Source organism: Lipotes vexillifer, unplaced genomic scaffold (assembly GCF_000442215.2).
Source record: "Lipotes vexillifer unplaced genomic scaffold, Lipotes_vexillifer_v1.1 scaffold1011, whole genome shotgun sequence".
Classification (NCBI taxonomy): domain Eukaryota; kingdom Metazoa; phylum Chordata; class Mammalia; order Artiodactyla; family Lipotidae; genus Lipotes; species Lipotes vexillifer.
This window is the reverse complement of record NW_006787698.1, coordinates 4,805,753-4,825,424: the sequence shown is the minus strand read 5'-3', so window position 1 is coordinate 4,825,424 and position 19,672 is coordinate 4,805,753. Positions and strand designations below refer to the sequence as shown.

Sequence of the window (19,672 nt, the reverse complement as noted above, 5' to 3'; positions counted from 1 at the left end):
ATTCCTGTTGAGGAATCTGATGAATTTCTCCAGGCACCAGAAGCAGCATTTGAGACAGGTCATGAGGAACTTTGCAAATTTGTTCTCTGCAGCTGGTAGATGAGGGGGAGATGCAGAGGTGGGTGAGAGGAGACCCCACTCGGCCTGGTAGGAGCCCCCTATCTCCTTGTTACACTCACTTGCCATAGTCCAGGACCTTTAGAGCCCACCTTCTCAAAGAGATGGGGAGAGGAGACTTGATCCAGGACCTCAGGCCCAGCCTCCAAGACAAGAAGCAGTGACAACCCACACTGCTATCCTGGCCCCGCCTCCAAGGCAGAAGCCAATCCTTGATGCCTCCTTGGCTCCACCCCAAAGTACAACCAATCCCAGCCCAACCCTCTTGTCAGGAACCAATGGTGGCCCAGTCCTCTTGTTCCCAACCCCCTCAGCAGTAAGAACACCCAGTGGGCTCTTTCAGCCACCCCTCCATCACAGGAACCAATCACTCAAGACCCTCAGCCCCACCCTTTCCCCACCATAGGCAGAAACCAATCTCTGTCCCACCACCTTAGCCTCACCCCCCCACAAGAACCAATCCTAACCTGCCCCTCAGCCCCGCCCCCTCCACCTCGGGAGTTACTGCCAACCATCTGTGGGCCGTACCTTTCAGGCGCTGATCCAAGTACTCGAGTATCACTCGGATGACCTGCACGATGGCCAGAATGAGGGAGCCGAAGGCCAGAGAGCCTGTGTGATACCTTTGGGCCGAGGGAGTGGTCAGTGGTCCAGCCAGGCCTCTTCCACTCCAACTCACCCCTACCCCCAGCCCACCTGGGGCCCCACCTGAGCGCCCGGCCGAAGGCAGAGAAGAGTGGGAAGGCAGGCAGGTCATCCGGCTTGTTCAGGGCCCAGTAGTAGGAGGCGAAGGCGCCAGCTAGCGTGACCTGGCCCAGCGCCAGCACGAAGTTGGCCAGCCAGAAGAACATGAAGGCATTGAAGATCTGCAGGCCCAGCAGGGCCCGGTGGTAAGTCGACTCACCACCGTAGAAGGCGAACTGGCAGTGGGCTCCAGGGCACAGGCGGGATTCATTGGAGGAAGGGAAGGTCTGTGGGAGGGACGCAGAGCCTGGTCACATCATAGGGGCTAGGGGTTCAGAGTGGGCTCTGGGCATCAGGTCAGACCTGTCAGGTAGACCACGAAATGGGACAGGAGTCATGGGGAACAGAGTTAAGTCAAGGAATTCGGGGGTTAGGATAGGGGCTTTCAAAAGGCCTTTTAGAAACAAGATTAGGGATCATCATCCCAATGGGTGTCAGAGGCGGGATAAGCTATCTTGGGGATCAATGGCGTGGCCATGTGGACAGATCACAAGTGGCAGAGATCAGTATGAGGACCACGGAAGGCAGGTTAGGGGCTTGTGAAAGGCAAGACGGGGCTCTAAAGGAAGAACTGACCACCACTGGGTTAAGAGAGGGGTGTTGGGGCAGGAAATGAAGTCAAGGGGTGGGGGAAGGTGGGTAGATCAGCACTTAGTGGGTGGGGCGGAGTAGGTGCCAGGCTGGATCTCTTCCTCTCCATGCCACCCACATCTGGCACCAAATGTTTGCTGAATGGTCCCCAAGTGGGGGTGAGAGGCCTTCAGATCAACTGTGGGCTGCTAGGGAAATAGACACCCCCCCACACACTTCCAGACACCCACCTCGGGGTTGCAGGTTTTCCCAGCAACTGAGCAAGCGGTGTCATTGAAGATCTTATAGACAGCTTCGTTGGAAGTGGACAGAAAGCTAGAGACCATTAAGGAACCCAGCGTCTGGGATTAGAGACCACAGGGGCATGTGGAAAAGAATCCATTCCCACACCAGGTTCAGGCTTTGCCCCCAAGATGTAGGTCACCTCCAGGCAAGTGTGGCACTTAGCCCCCAGCCCCGGGGTCGGAGATCGGGGTCTGACGGTGGATACATAGCGGTGCTAGCCCAGTAGGCGATGCAAAGGCACAGCAGGAAGAAGGTGACCAGTGGGTACAGCAAGGAGCACATCACGTATCCCACAGCCCTGGGAGGAGTAGAAACACAGACATCAAGGCCCGAGCAGCCCTGGGACCACCCCAGCCTAACCCCCTGGCACCCCGGCACCCACCTGCTGGCTTCTTTAATGAGTGCAATGGCAATGAGAATTCTCTTCCGTAGAAAGATGAGCAGTAAGATGATAATAACCTCGAGGATGCTCAGAATGATCACTGCGGGGAGGGGGGGCGGGCAGAGAGTGATCAAGTCTGCCACCTGCCTGGGCTCCCCACTCCCACCCAGGCCTCACTGAATGGGGAGCTGGGACTCACTGAAGGCCATCCAGGTCTGCCGCAAGTGCAGGTACACGCGGAGGTCCGTCTGGAAGCCAAGGTCCACCAGGGAGATGTCAGAGCCGGCCTCGCCACGCAGTCGAGCGTACTCCATGTAGCAATGAAATATGCCTGCATGGGGAACCACCGTGCTACGACTGACCTCAGCCCTCCGACGGCTCCCGCAACATCACAAAGCACGTACAACCACACCCATTTAACAGAAACAAAAACCAAGGCTGAGAGGGGCTGCCATCGCCTGCTGCTGCCTCAGGGCCTTTACCTGCTGTTCCTGCTGCCTGGTTCAGTCTCTCCCCAACTGGATCCTCACATCCTCTAGTCCCTGCTCAAATGTCACCTTCTCATGAGACCTTCTGGGATCTCTTCCCCCATTTAGAATCATACCCTCTTACATTCCAATTTCTTATCCCCCTTCACAGCTTTGACATCCCAGAGGTTTTCTGGTTTGTTTCTTGCCCATCTTGCCCGTACCCTCTGGAATATAAGCTCCGCAAAGTAAGGATTTGTCCTGTTTTATTCACTGCTGTAAGCCCAGGACCTAGAAGACTGCCCAGAACATAGCAGTCATTCAGTACACGATGGATGAATGAATGAGTGAATAGGTGTCAGGATGCTGTGTGGCCTGAGGCTTTCCTGACCCCTCTGCCATCCTGTAACAATGATTCATGGGTGGGGAGGGAGGACACGGGTGCTAACATCCAGTGGGGTAGCACTAGGGATTTTCACCATTCCCCTTAGCTCTGGTAGAAGAAAGTTATAAAGTACAGATAAAGTACAAAAAGCTAGTCACCAAAATTGCCAGCACCCATCTAGAAACGACTATTAACGAATATTTTGGGAATTCCCTGGCAGTCCACGGGTTAGGACTCCACACTTCCACTGCAGGAGGCATGGGTTCAATCCCTGGTCGGGGAACTAAGATCCCACATGCTGCGCGGCATGGCCAAAAAACAAACAAAAAAAAATTTTTTTTTAATGAATATTTTAACATCTGTGTCTCCAGTGTAGGTTGCACATCCAGCATCTTTCCTCTTGGAAAGTTTAAATGAATAAACAGAACGTGAAGCACTGGCTTCTGAGCACTGCCTCTGAGTTCCACAGGCCTCAGGCCCTCCCACATCTCATCTGCAGACTGTCTTGTTCTCATTAAGTCTCCTAACTCGTAAATACTAATTATCCCCAATTTATAGAGAAGGAAATTGAGGCATGGGGAGGTTGAGTCACTTGCCCAAGGTCACAGAGCAAGGAATTGGCAGAGCCAGCATTTGAACCCTGGGCTTTCTGGTGCCAGAGCATGTGGCCCTAACCACTGTGCAAAATGGTATACTTTAGAATGAATTTTGCTGTCGATGAAATACAGATCCAGTCCTGCTTGGGAAGATTATGATTTAATGGTTGTTTCCAAGTACCTGATCTCATAAACAATGTTGAGATGAATATCTTCACAAATATTCCAAATAAAAGATGGAGGATGTCTGATGGCTCAGGAGAAGTTTTGTTTTGTTTTTTTCGGCTGTGCCACACGGCTTGGAGGATCTCAGTTCTCCAACCAGGGATCAAACCCAGGCCCCATCAGTGGAAGCGCCAAGTCCTAACCACTGGACCACCAGGGACAGAAGATTCTTGATAGGCCAATGACAGCTCAAAGGGCATAGGCACTTTGCAGACTGTGGGGAGGGGAGGACACAGGGAGGGAGAGACTTACCGTAGCCTAGGACCAAAATCACCATGACAATCATCACCCAGACCATAATGCCAGCCAAGAAGCGGAGCAGGACGATGAACAGGAGGCTCAATACCATGGCGATGACCAGGCCTCTGGGGGATAAAATGGGTGCATGAGCGGACCCCACCCCCTCACCAGTCTCAGACAGGGCAGCCCAATGAGGGCTACCTTCCCTCTCAACTTACATGATAATCCAGTACCAGGAGACTGTATAATCTTCAAATATCCGCATGGCCAGCTGCCGGGCCTCCAGGACTCCATTGGCCTTCCTGGGGGAAGGCAGACAAGGCTTTAGGTTGGACCCCGCTCCCTGATTGGGCCAGCCCCAGGGGATGCCCTGTCCCACCCAGGAAAATGTGATGTCAGCATGGTGGGTCACAGTCCTCACTTGGCGCCTTCCACCAGCTCTGTGATGTTTTTCCGAGAGCCATGCCCATCCTCATAGGTTGTCTCGTTGCCCACCATGAGGACCCCCTTGTGGCTGTGGATGTCTGGGAAGCACCGCTGGGCCACTGCACAGAGCAGGGGATAGGACCAGTCAGGCTGAGCCCCTGAAACCTCCCCCATGCCCCTCCCAAGCTCATGGGACCCCAGACTCACAGGGTTTGCTGGGGGTGAGGACGGCGGGGCAGTCGCCATCTCGGAGGACCTCAGTCACACCCTGCCAAGAGACAGGGAGGGGGGTCAATCCTGCGGGCCAGCACTCTCGACCTGCCCCTGCCTGGGCAGTTATCTGCTTACCTTGTTGTTCTGGAAGCCAGGCACACAGAACTGCTTGTAGTACTCAAAGTCCTGGGATCTGTGAGCGTTCAGGTAGGTGAGGTAACGGTCAGGACATTTCTCCACGCAGATCTTGGGGGGGCAGGAGGCAGGGTTTGAGTGGGGTCTGGACAGACACCTGATCGCCTCTCAAGACAGAGGTCCCACCCCCTTCCCCCTATTCACCAGGGAGAGAGAAAGGGCTGGGAGAGAAGCTGCCACTACAGAGGGAAAAAGGACCTGATGGTGGAAGTGGGGGAAAGGAAAGAGGTGGGGAGGGGACAAGTTACCTGGGGGGTGGGACACTGGAATTCCAGCAGGACCAGGGGGCTGGCACACTTCACAATGTTGAAATAAAACAGGAAGGGTTTGTTCCTGGGGTTGGGGAAGGGAGATGGAAACTGTCAAGTCTTCTCAATCAGCCTATATAGACTATCTTAACAAAAACAACAACAACAATAATAACCACAGCAGCAGCAACTCCATGCCAGGTGCTCTTCTAAGCACTGGACATGTGCTGGCTCATCTAACCATCACAACAGCCCCATGAGAGTGGGACTGTCATGATCCCCATTTCAGAGATAAGGAAAATGAGACCCAGAGAGGTTGAGACACTTGCCATAGGTCACACAGCCAGGGAATGGCACAGCTTGGATTGAACTTCCTCTTTTACCTCACCTATTCATCACCCGCGGACATCAGATCTGGGACTGTCTCCTCTCTGTCTCTCCCCTAAAATGTGGGCCACCAGAGGACAAGACTTTGAATGTCTCATTTAGTGCTGTGTCCCCAAGGCCTAGAACAGAGGCTGGGGATGGCGGGAGTTTTATAAATACTTGTTGACTGGACTAGTGGATGGATGGAGGCGAGGAAAGCCTAGAACCTTCTCCCCAGTGCTCATGAAGCTCTCCCGCACACTCCTCCCCAGACCCAGCAGGCCCCAAGGAGCCAGACTCACTCATTTTTCGTGCCCTTCTGCCCGCAGAACTCGCCTCGGCTATCAGTGGGGTAGATCACTTTTCGAGGGTCCCCGTGAGTCCAAGCTGTGGAGGGATCCAGAGATGCCGAGAGGCTGCCACTCCTTAGCACCAGCCCCACTTCTGCCCCAGAGGCGGTGGCTTGCCCTTCCACCCTGGAACCCCAATCCCATCCCCTCCTTTGCTCACCTATGATGCCTACAGCCACATAGCCCACAATGGCCAGGAGGAGGAACACACAGCAAATGACGTCTGTGCAGCCTCTGGGGAGCAAGAGACCGCGTCAGGGTGGGAGTACTGGTGCCCTGGATATCATGGACCCATCCTGCCTTGTACACATATATAGGTATGTGTTATTTGGACACATGTTCCTGATGCTATGCCAAAGGGCACGTGCTATGCCAAAGGGCACGTGCATTTTAAATATTAATACCTTTCATTGCAGCACTATTTACAAAAGCCAAGATATGGAAGCAACCTAAGTGCCCATCCATAGATCAATGGATAAAGATGTGGTGTATATGTATACAATAGAATATTACTCAGCCCCCCATAAAGGATGAAATCTTGCCATTTGCAGCAGCATGGAATAGATCTGGAGGATATTCTGCTACGTGAAATAAGTCAGACAGAGAAACAAATAACGTATGCTTTCACTTATATGTGGAATCTAAAAAAATGAAACAAATGAACAAACAAACAGAAACAGACTCATAGATGCAGAGAATAAACTGGCAGTTGTCAGACTAGAGGTGGGTGGGGGGATGGACGAAACAGGTAGAGGGGATTAAGAGGTACAAACTTCCAACTACAAAATAAATAAGTCATAGGGATGTAATATACACATAGGGAACACAGTCAGTAATACTGTAACAACTTTGGGGACTTCCCTTGTGGTGCAGTGGATAAGACTCCATGCTTCCAATACAGGGGCCCCGGGTTCGATCCCTGGTCAGGAAACTAAATCTCACATGCATGCCACAACTAAGAGTTTGCATGTCACAACTAAGGAGCCCTGGAGCCACAACTAAGGAGCCAATGAGCTGCAACCAAGGAGCCCACCTGCCATAACTAAGACCTAGCACAACCAAATAAATAAATATTTTTAAAAAATATATTGTAACAACTTTGTATGGTGATGGGTGGTAACTGGTCTGATTGCAGTGATCATGATGTATAAAAATATCAAATTACTATGTTGCACACCTGAAACTAATATAACATTGTATATTAATTATAACTCAATAAAAAAACTAAAAAATAAATTTTAATACCTCATGCTCCACTGTCCTCAAAGCAGTTTGCAGCGATGTTCAGCTCTCTTTCGATTAAGTGCCCATTGCCCTACATCCTTACCAGCATAGCATATTAATGTTTTTTAAAAGTGAAGCTATTTTGTGGTGATCAGTTTGTAACGTATAGAAATACTGAATCACTATGCTGTGCACCAGGAACTAACATAGTGATGTAGGTCAATTATACTTCAAAAACAAACTAACTGGGAAGAGATATGAGAATATATGTATAACTGATTCACTTTGTTATAAAGCAGAAACTAACACCATTGTAATGCAATTATACTCCAATAAAGATGTAAAAAAAAAAAAAACTAACTCATAGAAAAAGATATCAGATTTGTGGCTACCAGAGGTGGCAGTTGGGGAGTGGAAGGGGGCATTGGATGAAGGTATTCAAAAGGTACAAACTTCCAATTATAAGGTAAATAAGTGATGTAATGTACACATGGTAAATATAATGTTGTATGATATATATGAAAGTTGTTAAGAGAGGAAATTTTAAGAGTTCTCATCACAAGGAAAAGTTATTTTTTTCTTCTTCTTTTCTTTCATATCTATATGAGATCACGGATGTTCACTAAACTTTTTGTGGTAATCATTTCATGATATATGTAAATCAAGTCATTATGCTGGGGCTTCCCTGGTGGCGCAGTGGTTGAGAATCCGCCTGCCAATGCCTGCACACAGGTTCAAGCCCTGGTCTGGGAAGATCCCACATGCCGCGGAGCAAGTAAGCCCGTGCGCCACGACTACTGAGCCTGCGCTCTAGAGCCCGCGAGCCACAACTACTGAGCCCACATGCCACAACTACTGAAGCCTGCGCGCCTAGAGCCCGTGCTCCACAAGAGAAGCCCTCGCAATGAGAAGCCCGCGCGCCACAACAAAGAGTAGCCCCCGCTCGAGGGAACTAGAGAAAGTCCGCGCGCAACAACACAGACCCAACGCAGCCCAAAATAAAAAAAAAATTTTTTAATTAAAAAATCATTATGCTGTACACCTTAAACTTATTCAGTACTGTATGTCAATTATATCTCAATAAAACTGGAAGAAAAAATGAAAACAAAAACCCATAAGTTTCACCAACCATGTTAGCACTTACTAAAAAGAAAAAATTAAACTATTATCATAAGATTAAATATGAACATGATAAAATTTAAACCACACAGGAATGTACATAACCAAGAACTGTCTCCCACATAACCCTCCTCTCCAGGAGTAACCTGTGTTAATGATTTCTAGTGAGTTCTTTATTCACTGGTACAAATGTTTTCCAAAAAAACTTTTTTTGGTTAACTCGAGTATGATTATGATACACCCACTATTTGTGTCTTGCTTTTTTCACTAATATATTGAGAGGGATCCAAGTGACTATTTATAAAGGCTCTTGTACATTTTAACAGCTGTGTAATAAAATAACCTAAGGATGCACTGTAATGTATCTAACTAGTTCCAAGAGCTGCAACTCAGATTGTTGGGTTTTGCCATTTTCAAAAAGGCAGCATTATCATACAATTTTGCCCATCTATGCAAGGTGTACTGGGAGAATTTTTTTCATAGAATTTTAATCTCTTGAACAAACAGTTGTACATCAAAAAAAAGAGAAAAAGTCATATTTCCAAATTCCCTCCAAAAAAGGCTGTATCAACTAGTTTCAGAGCAGAATGTGTGTCAATCTTTTTTTTTTAATTGAGGTAACATTGATTTATAACATTATGTAAGTTTCATGTGTACAACATTATGTTTCTACTTCTGTATACCCTAGCGTGTCAATCTTTTTAGCCTCTGCCAAGCTGTGATGGGGAAATTCTGTTTGGTTACTGTTTTAAATTACATTCCTTTACTTTCCAGTGAGTTTGAGCATTTCTCCATAACTCCACTGTTTACAGTATTTCTTGTTCTATAAATGATGTTCCAGTCTTTTGCCTGAATTTTAAAAATTCATTTGTAAAGACTTTGTATATTAAGGAAATTCCTTTATCGTTCTTTTATCATTCTTATAAGTTCTTTTATCGTTAAGTTGCAAATATTTATCACCAGGTTGTTGGCGTACAAATGTGGAAGTGTGTAAAGAAACAGGGGTGGAGGCAGTGTTAGTAGAGACCCCTCCCCTCTCAGGAACCCAGACGGCTTACCTGTTGTAAATGGGTCCTTTGAAGGTGGGGTCATACTTCTGTGGTGTTCCTGAAATTCAGCAAGATTGAGCTGAGTGATCCAAGATGAGGCTGGCAGACCACCCTTCCCCAGATGTTCCTAGGGGTGTCTTGGCCACGGAGAAGTAAGATTCAGAGATCCTGAGGATTTTCTGTGAACAGCCCGATTTATCACCTGGCGACCACTCACTGGGAGGGGGCTGGAAAAAGGGCTACCAGCGAGCCCGGTGGAGAGGGGAGAGTCCAAGGTGGGATCTGGAGATGGTTCTCACAGGAGTCCTGGGGAGGCTGCGAGGACAGACCCTTCGGATGAGGGAGTTTGGAGGGACCTCTGGGCGGGCGTTGGGGTGAAGGGTGCTGCCAGGTGACGATGGGGGGTTGGGGGGGTACAGGGCGAGATTTGCAATTCCGCTCCCCCCTCGTCCCTCCATCCTGGGTCCTCCCGCTGCCCCCTCCCCCTCCAAGTTGCCAGGCCCGGGCGCGAGAGCGGGGCACTGCCTACCGTGCTTCCCGTAGTAATGCTGCCGCTCGCCCCCCATCCCTGCGGGCGCCCTGCCCCTACGGCCGCCTGACTGCTCGCGCTCCCTCTCTGCCCTCGGGTCCAGACGCGCAGGAGTCCCGAGGGAGGGACCGAGGGACTGACTGACCGCGGCCCCTCCCAGCAGAGACAGGCGGGGCGGCCCAAACCGGTCAGACCGGCCCTAGCAGAGCTGCTGCCTCGGACGGACTGGACCACGGAACGGAGGGAGGGAGAGAGGGAGAGAGGAGAGGGCCGGGCGGGGCGGCAGCTGCTCCAGTCACTCACCCGCCGCCCGATTTAGCCCTCTCCGCACCCCTCCCGCCCAGCCCCCACCCGGGGAACTCTGTGGCTTCACTCTGCGGCCGGGGCTAGACCCCTGCCCCCAACCAGGCGACACCGCCCTAGAACATCTCTCAACCCTGGAAAGCGCCTAATTACTGTCCCATTCTCCAGGTATGTAAACTGAGGCATAGGGAGGTCAGTGTCTAGCCAGGCACAGCAAAACGGGCAGATGGCTTAACCCGAACAACCAATGACAGAGTATCTGGGCTGAAAACTCTCCAACTTGTGGATGCATTTTTTTAAAAAGTAAATGCCAACAGTTAAATATTGGGACAGTCCATATAAAAATTCACATCCCTGTCTCTGGAAAACTGCCAAATTAGGACTGACAGCCCCCAGTGCCCCATCCCTTTCTGGCATTGCCCCTAGCTGGTCCCTTTGTGGCCCCCAAGGCTACACACCTCAGCTCACCACCCTTGCACACTTTCTCGGTCGATAATCCTGAAGCCACTGCTTTGAAGAACACGTATTTATTGAGCGCCTATTGGGTACAGTGGCATGTGAGAGACCCAGTCTTGTGGGTCTGCTCTTGTGGAGCTGATATCCTACCAGGTGGCCCTGGATTTGAATGTTCCTGCCCCATCTGAGCCCGAGGATACTCAGGCCAGGGCCTTGCCTTCTCTGAGCCTCAGCTTCCTCAACTGTGAAATGGGTCTAAAGCATAAAACCAAAACCAGCCAAAGACCAGGCATGGGATACCAAAAAGTATACGGTTGGCATGGATGTAGTATATTGTCAGTGTAGGAATCCTCAGCTGATATGGATGTATACAGTAGGTATGGGGGTACTGCCAGCATGGGGTATATGGCCCACATGAAGGTATACAATTCGGGGTGTTTAATCAGTGTGGGGTGTACAGTAGGGGTAGTGGTATACAGCTAGTGGGAGGTATACAGTCAGCGGGGAGTTGTACAGCTGGTGTGAGGGTACACAGTCAGCACAGCATTCCCAGTCAGCTGGCTACACCCCCTAAACCAACCATCCACCCCTGCGCCAGCTGTATACTCTCTTGATCATGTGCCTGTTCAAACTGCATCTCCCAACAGCTCCTGGGGCCAGTTGTATACTTCATAGTACAACCAGCTCTACAGGTGACATGGCATGATACAGCCGGCATCAGGGTGTAGTCAGCAGGACGAGATATCCAGTGTGAAGCATACAGCCAGCATGGGGTTATAAGAGAACAGTTGGTGCTCAATAATCATACCTGCTGCCTCAGAGTCAGGCACCCCCTGATGGGACTCTGGTCACCAACTCAGCTTGTCCCTAGAGAAATGTCACACCACCCCCCCAGTGGCTTCTAGCTGTGGAGGCCCCACCTGCCCCCTGGCCCACAGGCTTCAGCAAACAGGCAAGGCCCAAGGCTCCAAGCCATGCCCTTGGGTGACCAAGGCCTCCCAAAGTAGCCCTTTAGTTGCCACGGTCCCTGCCAGCCCAAAGGCTGGCTGGTCCCACCCCGCCCAGTGCAAGCAGTGCCCAGGCCACAGCCTCTCTCTTCCCAGATACGCTAGGTCCCCTGGGGACACTCTTGCAAACTCCGGCCTTCAGCCACCAGCTCCGCCCTGATGATGCTCAAATATGGGTCCCTGGGGAGGGCCTCATTCCTGAGCAGCACGACCCTGTGACACCTGCCCCCCAGCACCCTACATGGGGGTCTCATGGGCACCTCCCACTCAGCATGACCACATCGAGCCCCTGTTGTCCCCCAAGCTTCTCTGTCCTCCTGAGTGCTCAGGCTGGAAACCTGGGACACGTCTCTCTTTGCTTCACATCAGCTTTGCCTTCAGAATCTATTCAGGATCCAACCACTCTCATCCCGTTTGGCTCCCACCCTTGTCACACGGCTGTCGTCTCCTGCCTGGACAGCGCAGGTGCCTCCACCCTGATCTCTCAGCTCCCACACTTGTCCCCCACTGTCCGTTCCCCCACAGGGGCCAGAGGAGCCTGTGGACACCCGAGTCAGTGCACTCCCTCCTCTGCCCCGAACCCTCTATGGCTCCCATAAGCCCAACTCCTCACCATTCCCACAAGGCCCTGCCTGCTCTGCCCTGTCCCCTCCTCCCTGCCTTCACACCTCCCACTCTGCCCTTTCCTTGCTCTGTTCCAGCCTCACTGGCACCCTGGTTATATTGTAGGTTATACTGGTTATACTGTATACTGTTTTTTAAACTTTTTCACATTTATTAAAGGTTTTGACCATGAGGGCTTCATGAACTGTCATGAAATTCTATTTGCCATCTAACCGTCTACTTCTAAATAGGAGACAAACACTAGTATAGCAACTGTTTTAACGTGGAAAAAATTTTTAAATTTTTTGAGAAAAGAATGATGTATATATATATATTTTTTTCCTTTTTGAATTTCAACCCCCAAAATATTCCAGCAAAAAAATCGGGGGAGGTTGGGCTGGGTCTCCTTCAATGGGCATCTGTTGCCCAGGAGGATGGTGGACTTGCCCTCACCCAGGCCACCACCAGCCCATGTCCCCCCTGATTAGACTATAAACTCACCAGACACAGTTTCACCTCAGGAGCTTTGCTCTGGCTGTTCCCTCTCCCCGGAAAGCTCTTCCCTGAGACAGCCATTTGGTTCCACCTCCTTCAAGCTCAAACATCACCTCCTCAGAGAGGCTTTCTCTGACCATCCTGTCTAAAACAGCACCCTTGGGGGGAAGAGGTTAAGAATCCTCCTGCCAATGAAGGGGACACAGGCTCGAGCCCTGGTCTGGGAAGATCCCACATGCTGTGGAGCAACTAAGCCCGTGCGCTACAACTACTGAGCCTGTGCTCTAGAGCCCACGTGCCACATCTACTGAGCCCACGAGCTACAACTACTGAGCCCGCGAGCCTGGAGCCCATGCTTGGCAACGAGAGAAGCCACCACAATGAGAAGCCTGCGCATCACAACAAAGAGTAGCCCCCGCTCGCTGCAACTAGAGAAAGCCTGCACACAGCAGCGAAGACCCAGTGCAGGCAAAAATAAAAATAAATAAAATAAATAATTTAAAAAAATAAAATAAAATAAAACAGCACCCTTTCCCCCTTCTCTCCTGTTACCCTATTTTATTTTGTTTCTGACTCATTTACCCATTGACTATTGTCTTCCCCCATGTCTGTTTGCTGCACAAGGGCAGGGATTTATGTCTGTTTTGTTCATAACTTTGCCCCCAGCGCCCAGCATAGCATCTGGCACAAGACAGGCACTCAGTCAGAGTTTGTTAAATGAATAACCACGATATATAATCCATGTATAATATAGCTAAAACTGGAAATAAAAATGCAGCTTTGAGTTTTCCGGGTGCACGTATTTAAAAAATTAATTTTCAAATTTTATACATGTAAGAATTGAATACATGATAAATGTGGAATTTCCAGTTGTCAGGGAAAGGATAAATCAGTCAGTAGCCTTGACTGCTCATTTGGAAGAAGATAAAGTTAACTCCACTCCCACCACATAGCAAAACAAATTCCACACGGATTAATCATGCAAATATATAAAACTCAAAACTATGACAAGTAGGATGGGAAAACACAAGAGCATATTTCTACCATCTGATAGCAGGTGAGACGGGTAAGGTGGGTGGGGGAAGAGAGAAAGGAGCGCCGGAAGTTTCTGACGTCCACCAAACTGGCAGTGGGAACCATCAGATAAGAACAGCTGGGGCTGGGACTTCCCTGGCAGTCCAGCGGATAAGAACCAAGGAATATCGTTCAGACACTGGCGCAGAGCTCTCTACAATACGGGTGATCCTATCAACAACCCATTTTAGGGAACTGCCTGGCGGTCCAGTGGTTAGGACTCAGCGCTTTCACTGCCGAGGGCCCAGGTTCAATCCCTGGTCAGGGATCTAAGATCCCACAAGCCGCATGGTGCAGCCAAAACACAACAATCAATTTTACAGCGGACGAAACCGAGGCTCACGGAGAGGAAGTGGCTCCCCCAGTCACCTAGCAACAGGTGGTCAGTCCCTACTCCAGTTTTGATGAATTAGTGGGAGCCACTGAGGGTGTTTGAACAGGAGCATGATGAGGCCGGGCTGGGGAGGGGAAGACATATGGGGAAGTCTCAGACAGCTCTCAGGGAAATTGGTGGCATTGGATGGGACAGATGGGCTATGGCCTTCCTGTGTGAACTTGAGTTATCCCTCTTTGAGATGGAACTAAAGAAGCACAGAGGCACCTGGTGTACCCTTGGTTCAGGGCATTGCCTTGTGGGTGGCTCAGGAAATATAAGAGGGAACAATGGTACTGTCATCTGATGGGTTCCATTAGCTCTAATTTTAACATTAGCCAAGTGGGGACGGAGGGAGGGGCAAGGCAAATACTAATGGTTTGGTAATTGAGCCTGAGGATGGAAACTTGCTGAATCTTTGCAAATATGCTGCAAAATAATAACAGTGGAATGCCCCAGTGCCTCCATATTTCTGACCCGTTTACTGTGTGCCAGGCACTTTTCTAAAACGTTACACGGTTTACCTCAGCTCACCCTTATAGCAACTTTGTGAGGTTGATCCCATCATTACCCCCATTTGACAGATGCAGAAACTGAGGCCCAGAGAGAAACACATGCTGGTGGCCACAAAGATGGTGAGCAACAGAGCTGGGCCACCCAGCTCCTGAGTTAGTGTTTTCTATGGCTGCTGTAAGTAATTAACACCAACTTGTTGGTTCAAAACACAAATTTATTATCTTATGGTTCTAGAGATCAGATGTCCAAAGTGAATCTCACTAGGCTAAAATCAGGGTGCTGGACGGGCTGCGTTTCCTTGCCTATTCCAGCTTCTAGAAGCCTCCCTCGTTCCTTGGCTTGTGGCCTCCTCCTCCATCCTCAAAGCCAGCATTCTCATTAAGCCCACATCCCTTCCATTGCTACATCTTCTCCTCTGACTCCCCTGCCTCCCTCTTTTCTTCTTTTTGGCCACACTGTGTCATGCAGGATCTTAGTTCCCTGACCAAGGATCCAACCCACGCCTCCTGCAGTGGAAGCGCAGAGACTTACCCACTGGACAGCCAGGGAAGTCCCCCTCCTTTCTTAAATAAGGACCCTTGTCCTTGGGGCCACCTGGATAATCCAGAATAATCTCCCCATCTCAAGATCCTAAATTTAGTCCCATCTGCAAAGTGCCTTATGCCGTGTATGGTAACATACTCATAGGTTCCAGGAATTAGGACATGGATGTCTTTTGGGGGGACCATTATCCTGCCTACCACAGTGTCTTTTTTTTTTAAGATTTTTTTTTCTTTTGACATGGACCATTTTTAAAGTCTTTATTGAACTTGTTACAATATTGCTTTGTTTTACGTTAAGGACCCTTGTCCTTGGGGCCACCTGGATAATCCAGAATAATCTCCCCATCTCAAGATCCTAAATTTAGTCCCATCTGCAAAGTGCCTTATGCCGTGTATGGTAACATACTCATAGGTTCCAGGAATTAGGACATGGATGTCTTTTGGGGGGACCATTATCCTGCCTACCACAGTGTCTTTTTTTTTTAAGATTTTTTTTTCTTTTGACATGGACCATTTTTAAAGTCTTTATTGAACTTGTTACAATATTGCTTCTGTTTTACGTTTTGGTTTTCTGGCTGCAAAGCATGTGGGATCTTAGCTCCCCGACCAGGGATCGAACCCACACCCCTGCACTGGAAAGTGAAGTCTTAACCACTGGACAGCCAGGGAAGTCCCTACCACTGTCTTAACCATTTAGGCCAGGGGTTGACAAACCATCCATCCCCTGTGGGGCAAATCCATCCACCATGTTTTCATATGGCTCAGCACTAGGAATGGTCTTTCCATTAAGTGGCTGAAAAACATCAAAGGAAGACTATTTTGTCATGTGAAACTCAAATGTCAGTGGCTATAAATCAAGTTTGTTTGGCACACAGCTATGCTCATTCGTTTTCATAGTTTTTTTTTAAATAAATTTATTTTGTTTATTTTTGGCTGCATTGGGTCTTCGTTGCTGTGCCCGGGGTTTCTCTAATTGTGGCAAGCAGGGGCTACTCTTCATTGCCGTGCACGTGCTTCTCATTGCGGTGGCTTCTCTTGTTGCAGAGCATGGGCTCTAAGCACGCGGGCTTCAGTAGCTGTGGCACGAGGGCTCAGTAGTTGTGGTTTGCGGGCTCTAGAGAGCAGGCTCGATAGTTGTGGTGCACAGGTTTAGTTGCTCCGTGGTTTGTGGGATCTTCTCAGACCAGGGCTCGAACCCGTGTCCCCTGCATTGGCAGGCGGATTCTTAACCACTGCACCACGAGGGAAGTCCCCGTTTTCGTATTGTTGATGGCTGCTTGCTTGTCTGTGGTCTATGGCAGACTCGAGTAGCAGGCATAGATTGTACGTGAAAATATTGACTCTCTGGCCCTTTACAGAAGTTCGCTGCCCCCTGGTCTCTAAGCCATCAACCCACACGTGTTGAGCCCAAGTCTGTGCCAGCATGTTTCATGTGCTCTGCTTATAACAACCGGCAGTGGTAAAGGCATGTCATCCATTCCCGCAATGTGGGTGGGGAAACTGACAAGCCCTTTCCCTCTCCAGGCTAACGTTTTCCTGTGTGGAGAATGGGACTCATCCTTGCATTTACTGGTAGCTGTGGCCAGGGCTTGGTGCTCAAAAAGCACTTAGCACAGGTCTGGGGTACAAGGCTTTAAGAAATGGTAACCAGGGGAATTCCCTGGTGGTCCAGTGGTTGGGACTCGCTTTCACTGCCGAGGGCTTGGGTTTGATCCCTGGTCAGGGAACTAAAATCCTGCAAGCCACGGCACGGCCAAAAGAAAACAAAAAAATAAGAAAAAAGAAATGCTAACCAGGAGCATGGTACCATTTGACAGAGGGGGCAAACTGAGGCCACGTGCTCAGACCACATAGCTGGTGAGGGATGGAGCTCTGAATCAAACCAAGGTCCCTCTGGCTCCCACCCAGGCCTTTTGTGGGCAGATACTGGCAGGGGCAGAGCTAAAGATGTGACAATGGTGGGGGAGAAGGCATGGGAAAGTCGGACCGTTAGACTAGGATCGGGGAGGGGAGGCGGCCGTTGGGTCCCAGCCTTGCTGAGTACGAAGGCCAGCCCACCCAGTTCAGTGGGTGTAGGAGATAAGGAAACAGATACAGCCTACCCAGTCACGATGCTCGTGCCAGGACATCAAGTGCCACCCAGACTGAGGTTTCTGGATACAGGCCAAGTCCCCAAGGCCTACAATGACCAAAGGCCTCGCCCATGCAGCCAGGCCAGCTCACCACTGCCTTCCCAGAAATCTCTGCCTGGGTAATAGGCATCCCAGCTGCCCAGAAAAATCCCTTTGACAAAAGGTTGGGGTAGGAAAGCTAGACGTGATTCTACTGGCCACCAAAGATAGAGCACCTGCTATGTGCTGGGCACCAAAGCAGTTATTTCCTTCTAGGAATCCATTTTATCCTTTCAACGAGGCTCTGAGGACAGATGGCACAATGAAGAAATGGAGGCACAGAGATGCTTTGTGACTTGTCTGAAATCACACAGCTGGCAGAAGCTGAGATTTTGAACTCTGGTCCTGACACCATGCTCTCTTTTTTTTTTTTTTTCCAAAAATTTTTTCAATTTTTTTTGGTCGCACTGCAAGGCTTGTGGGATCTTAGTTCCCTGACCAGGGATCGAACCCAGGCCCTCCCTTGGCAGTGAGAGCGCAGAGTCCTAACCACTGGACTGCCAGGGAATTCTCTCAATTTTTATTTTATATTGGAGTATGGTTGATTAACAATGTTGTGTTTGTTTCAGGTGTACAGCGGAGTAATTCCATTATACATATACACCTATCTATTCTTTTTCAAATTCTTTTCCCATTTAGGTTATTACACAGTATTGAGCAGAGTTCCCTGTGCTATACAGTACGTCCTTGTTGGTTATCTATACCATGCTCTTGAAATGTGTGCTCTGTGAATAACTCCGATTAACTAAGCATTTACTGTAGACCCAGCTCTGAGCTAAGTGCTATACCCACATGAGTTCACTGAACCCTTGAGGCAGCCCCGAGAGGGAGCTGATACTGTCATTAACCCCATTTTCTGGATGGAGAAATTGAGGCTCAGATATGCAAAAGGTACAGATATGAAAGGTTCAGATATGCAAAAGGTACAGATATGAAAGGTTCAGGGATACTAAAGGTCGCTGCTAGTACAGAGCTAGAAGAATGGAGCTGGGACTGGAACGGAGCCAATCCTGGGTTCCAGAACCTGGCTGAGAGTCAGAACTCTGCTTAACTTTTTTGTAGATGTGTTCATTTATTTAGCACCTTGCTACAAGGCGATTCATGTCCCTTGACTAGTGCTATCACCTCTGGACTGGTTTCCTGGCTTCTGCCATTGCACCCCAGAAAGGCCAGGGGGTACCTGTGAACCCCTGAGTCAGGCTAGGTACCTCCTCTGCTCAGAACTCAATGACTCCCACCTCTCTCAGAACAGAAGCCCAGGGAATTCCCTGGCAGTCCAGTGGTCCAGTGGTTAGGACTCCGCGCTTTCACTGCCCAGGTTCAATCCCTGGTGGGGGAACTAAGATTCTAAGATTCTGTAAGCCACGTGGCACGGCCAAAAAAAAAAAAAAAAGAAAAAGAACAGAAGCCCAAGTCCTCCCATGATCCACAAAGCCCTGTACACTCTGCCCATCCCCTCTCTGCCCCCACCTCCTCCCATTCTACCCCCTTGATCTCTCCACTCCAGCCACACGCGCCTCTTGGCTGCTCCTCAAACACACCAGACACGCTCCAGCCCCAGGGCCTTTGCACATGCCTTGCCCACTGCCTGAAACATTCTATACAGCTCCCTCTCTCACTCCTCTGGTCACCTCAGGATGACCTTCTCTGATCCTGTTTGAAATTTTAAACCCTGCTTCCAGGCCCTATAGATCACTCCTATCCCGCCTTGCTGCTAAACTTTTCTCCAGAGCACCTTCTCTGACATTGTGAGAATTTTCTCCATTCATCTTAGTATCTTGTCTGGGTTCCTTTCTACAATTTCAGCTTGACAAGTGCTGGATCTCCAGGGTCTAGGAAAAGAACCTGGCACATGGTACCTGCACAATAAATGTTTGCTGAAGGAAGTTATGAATGAACTTGCTTATGTTAAGTAACCTGTATGCTTATCGAGACTAAAATAAAAAAACAACTTCAGGCAGAACAAGCCTCTGGACTAAGAAAAATCCCTCTCCCTCTCACCCCTGGCCCAGAGCCCTCACTTCCTCTCCCTGGGGGCAGTTCCTCTCACTGGTTTCCCTTCTAGACACTGTCCACAGGGCACATACCTAAGCGGATTTCTAGATGTTTATCCCTCATCCCCCCTGTTTTGTTATACACCCTGTTCCTCACTTTGCTATTTCACAAACTAACATAATTAGACATTATTTTGCATCTGCAAGGCTTTTCATCTCACAAGGTAACATAGTAGCCCACCCTAGGAACAGTACCCTTTCTCATTAAACCAGCCTGAGGAGCTTTAAAAAGATACAGATGCCATACATACACACAGAAATAAATAGTCTAAGCTCTGGAAAGAGTTTTCTTGGCTGTCTTACCTCTGGGGTGAGGACAGTTAGCTG

General features: G+C 49.4%; 1 protein-coding gene across 1 annotated transcript in view; it reads right to left on the bottom strand.

Annotated features, from left to right (window-relative positions):
- Positions 1-9,788, bottom strand: part of SLC44A2 (solute carrier family 44 member 2 (CTL2 blood group)) — a 13,251-nt gene extending 3,463 nt beyond the window's left edge. The window contains exons 1-17 of the mRNA XM_007460677.1: positions 9,752-9,788; positions 9,232-9,280; positions 5,991-6,064; positions 5,783-5,867; positions 5,115-5,199; positions 4,807-4,917; positions 4,666-4,726; positions 4,454-4,577; positions 4,251-4,334; positions 4,045-4,157; positions 2,319-2,450; positions 2,120-2,219; positions 1,943-2,035; positions 1,683-1,767; positions 826-1,088; positions 646-740; positions 6-92 (exon numbers count right to left, since the gene is read on the bottom strand). Of these exons, the coding sequence (XP_007460739.1) occupies positions 6-92; positions 646-740; positions 826-1,088; positions 1,683-1,767; positions 1,943-2,035; positions 2,120-2,219; positions 2,319-2,450; positions 4,045-4,157; positions 4,251-4,334; positions 4,454-4,577; positions 4,666-4,726; positions 4,807-4,917; positions 5,115-5,199; positions 5,783-5,867; positions 5,991-6,064; positions 9,232-9,280; positions 9,752-9,788 (1,678 nt within the window). The remainder of the gene's footprint in view (positions 1-5; positions 93-645; positions 741-825; positions 1,089-1,682; positions 1,768-1,942; positions 2,036-2,119; positions 2,220-2,318; positions 2,451-4,044; positions 4,158-4,250; positions 4,335-4,453; positions 4,578-4,665; positions 4,727-4,806; positions 4,918-5,114; positions 5,200-5,782; positions 5,868-5,990; positions 6,065-9,231; positions 9,281-9,751) is intronic.
- Between the last annotated feature and the right edge of the window lie 9,884 nt (positions 9,789-19,672).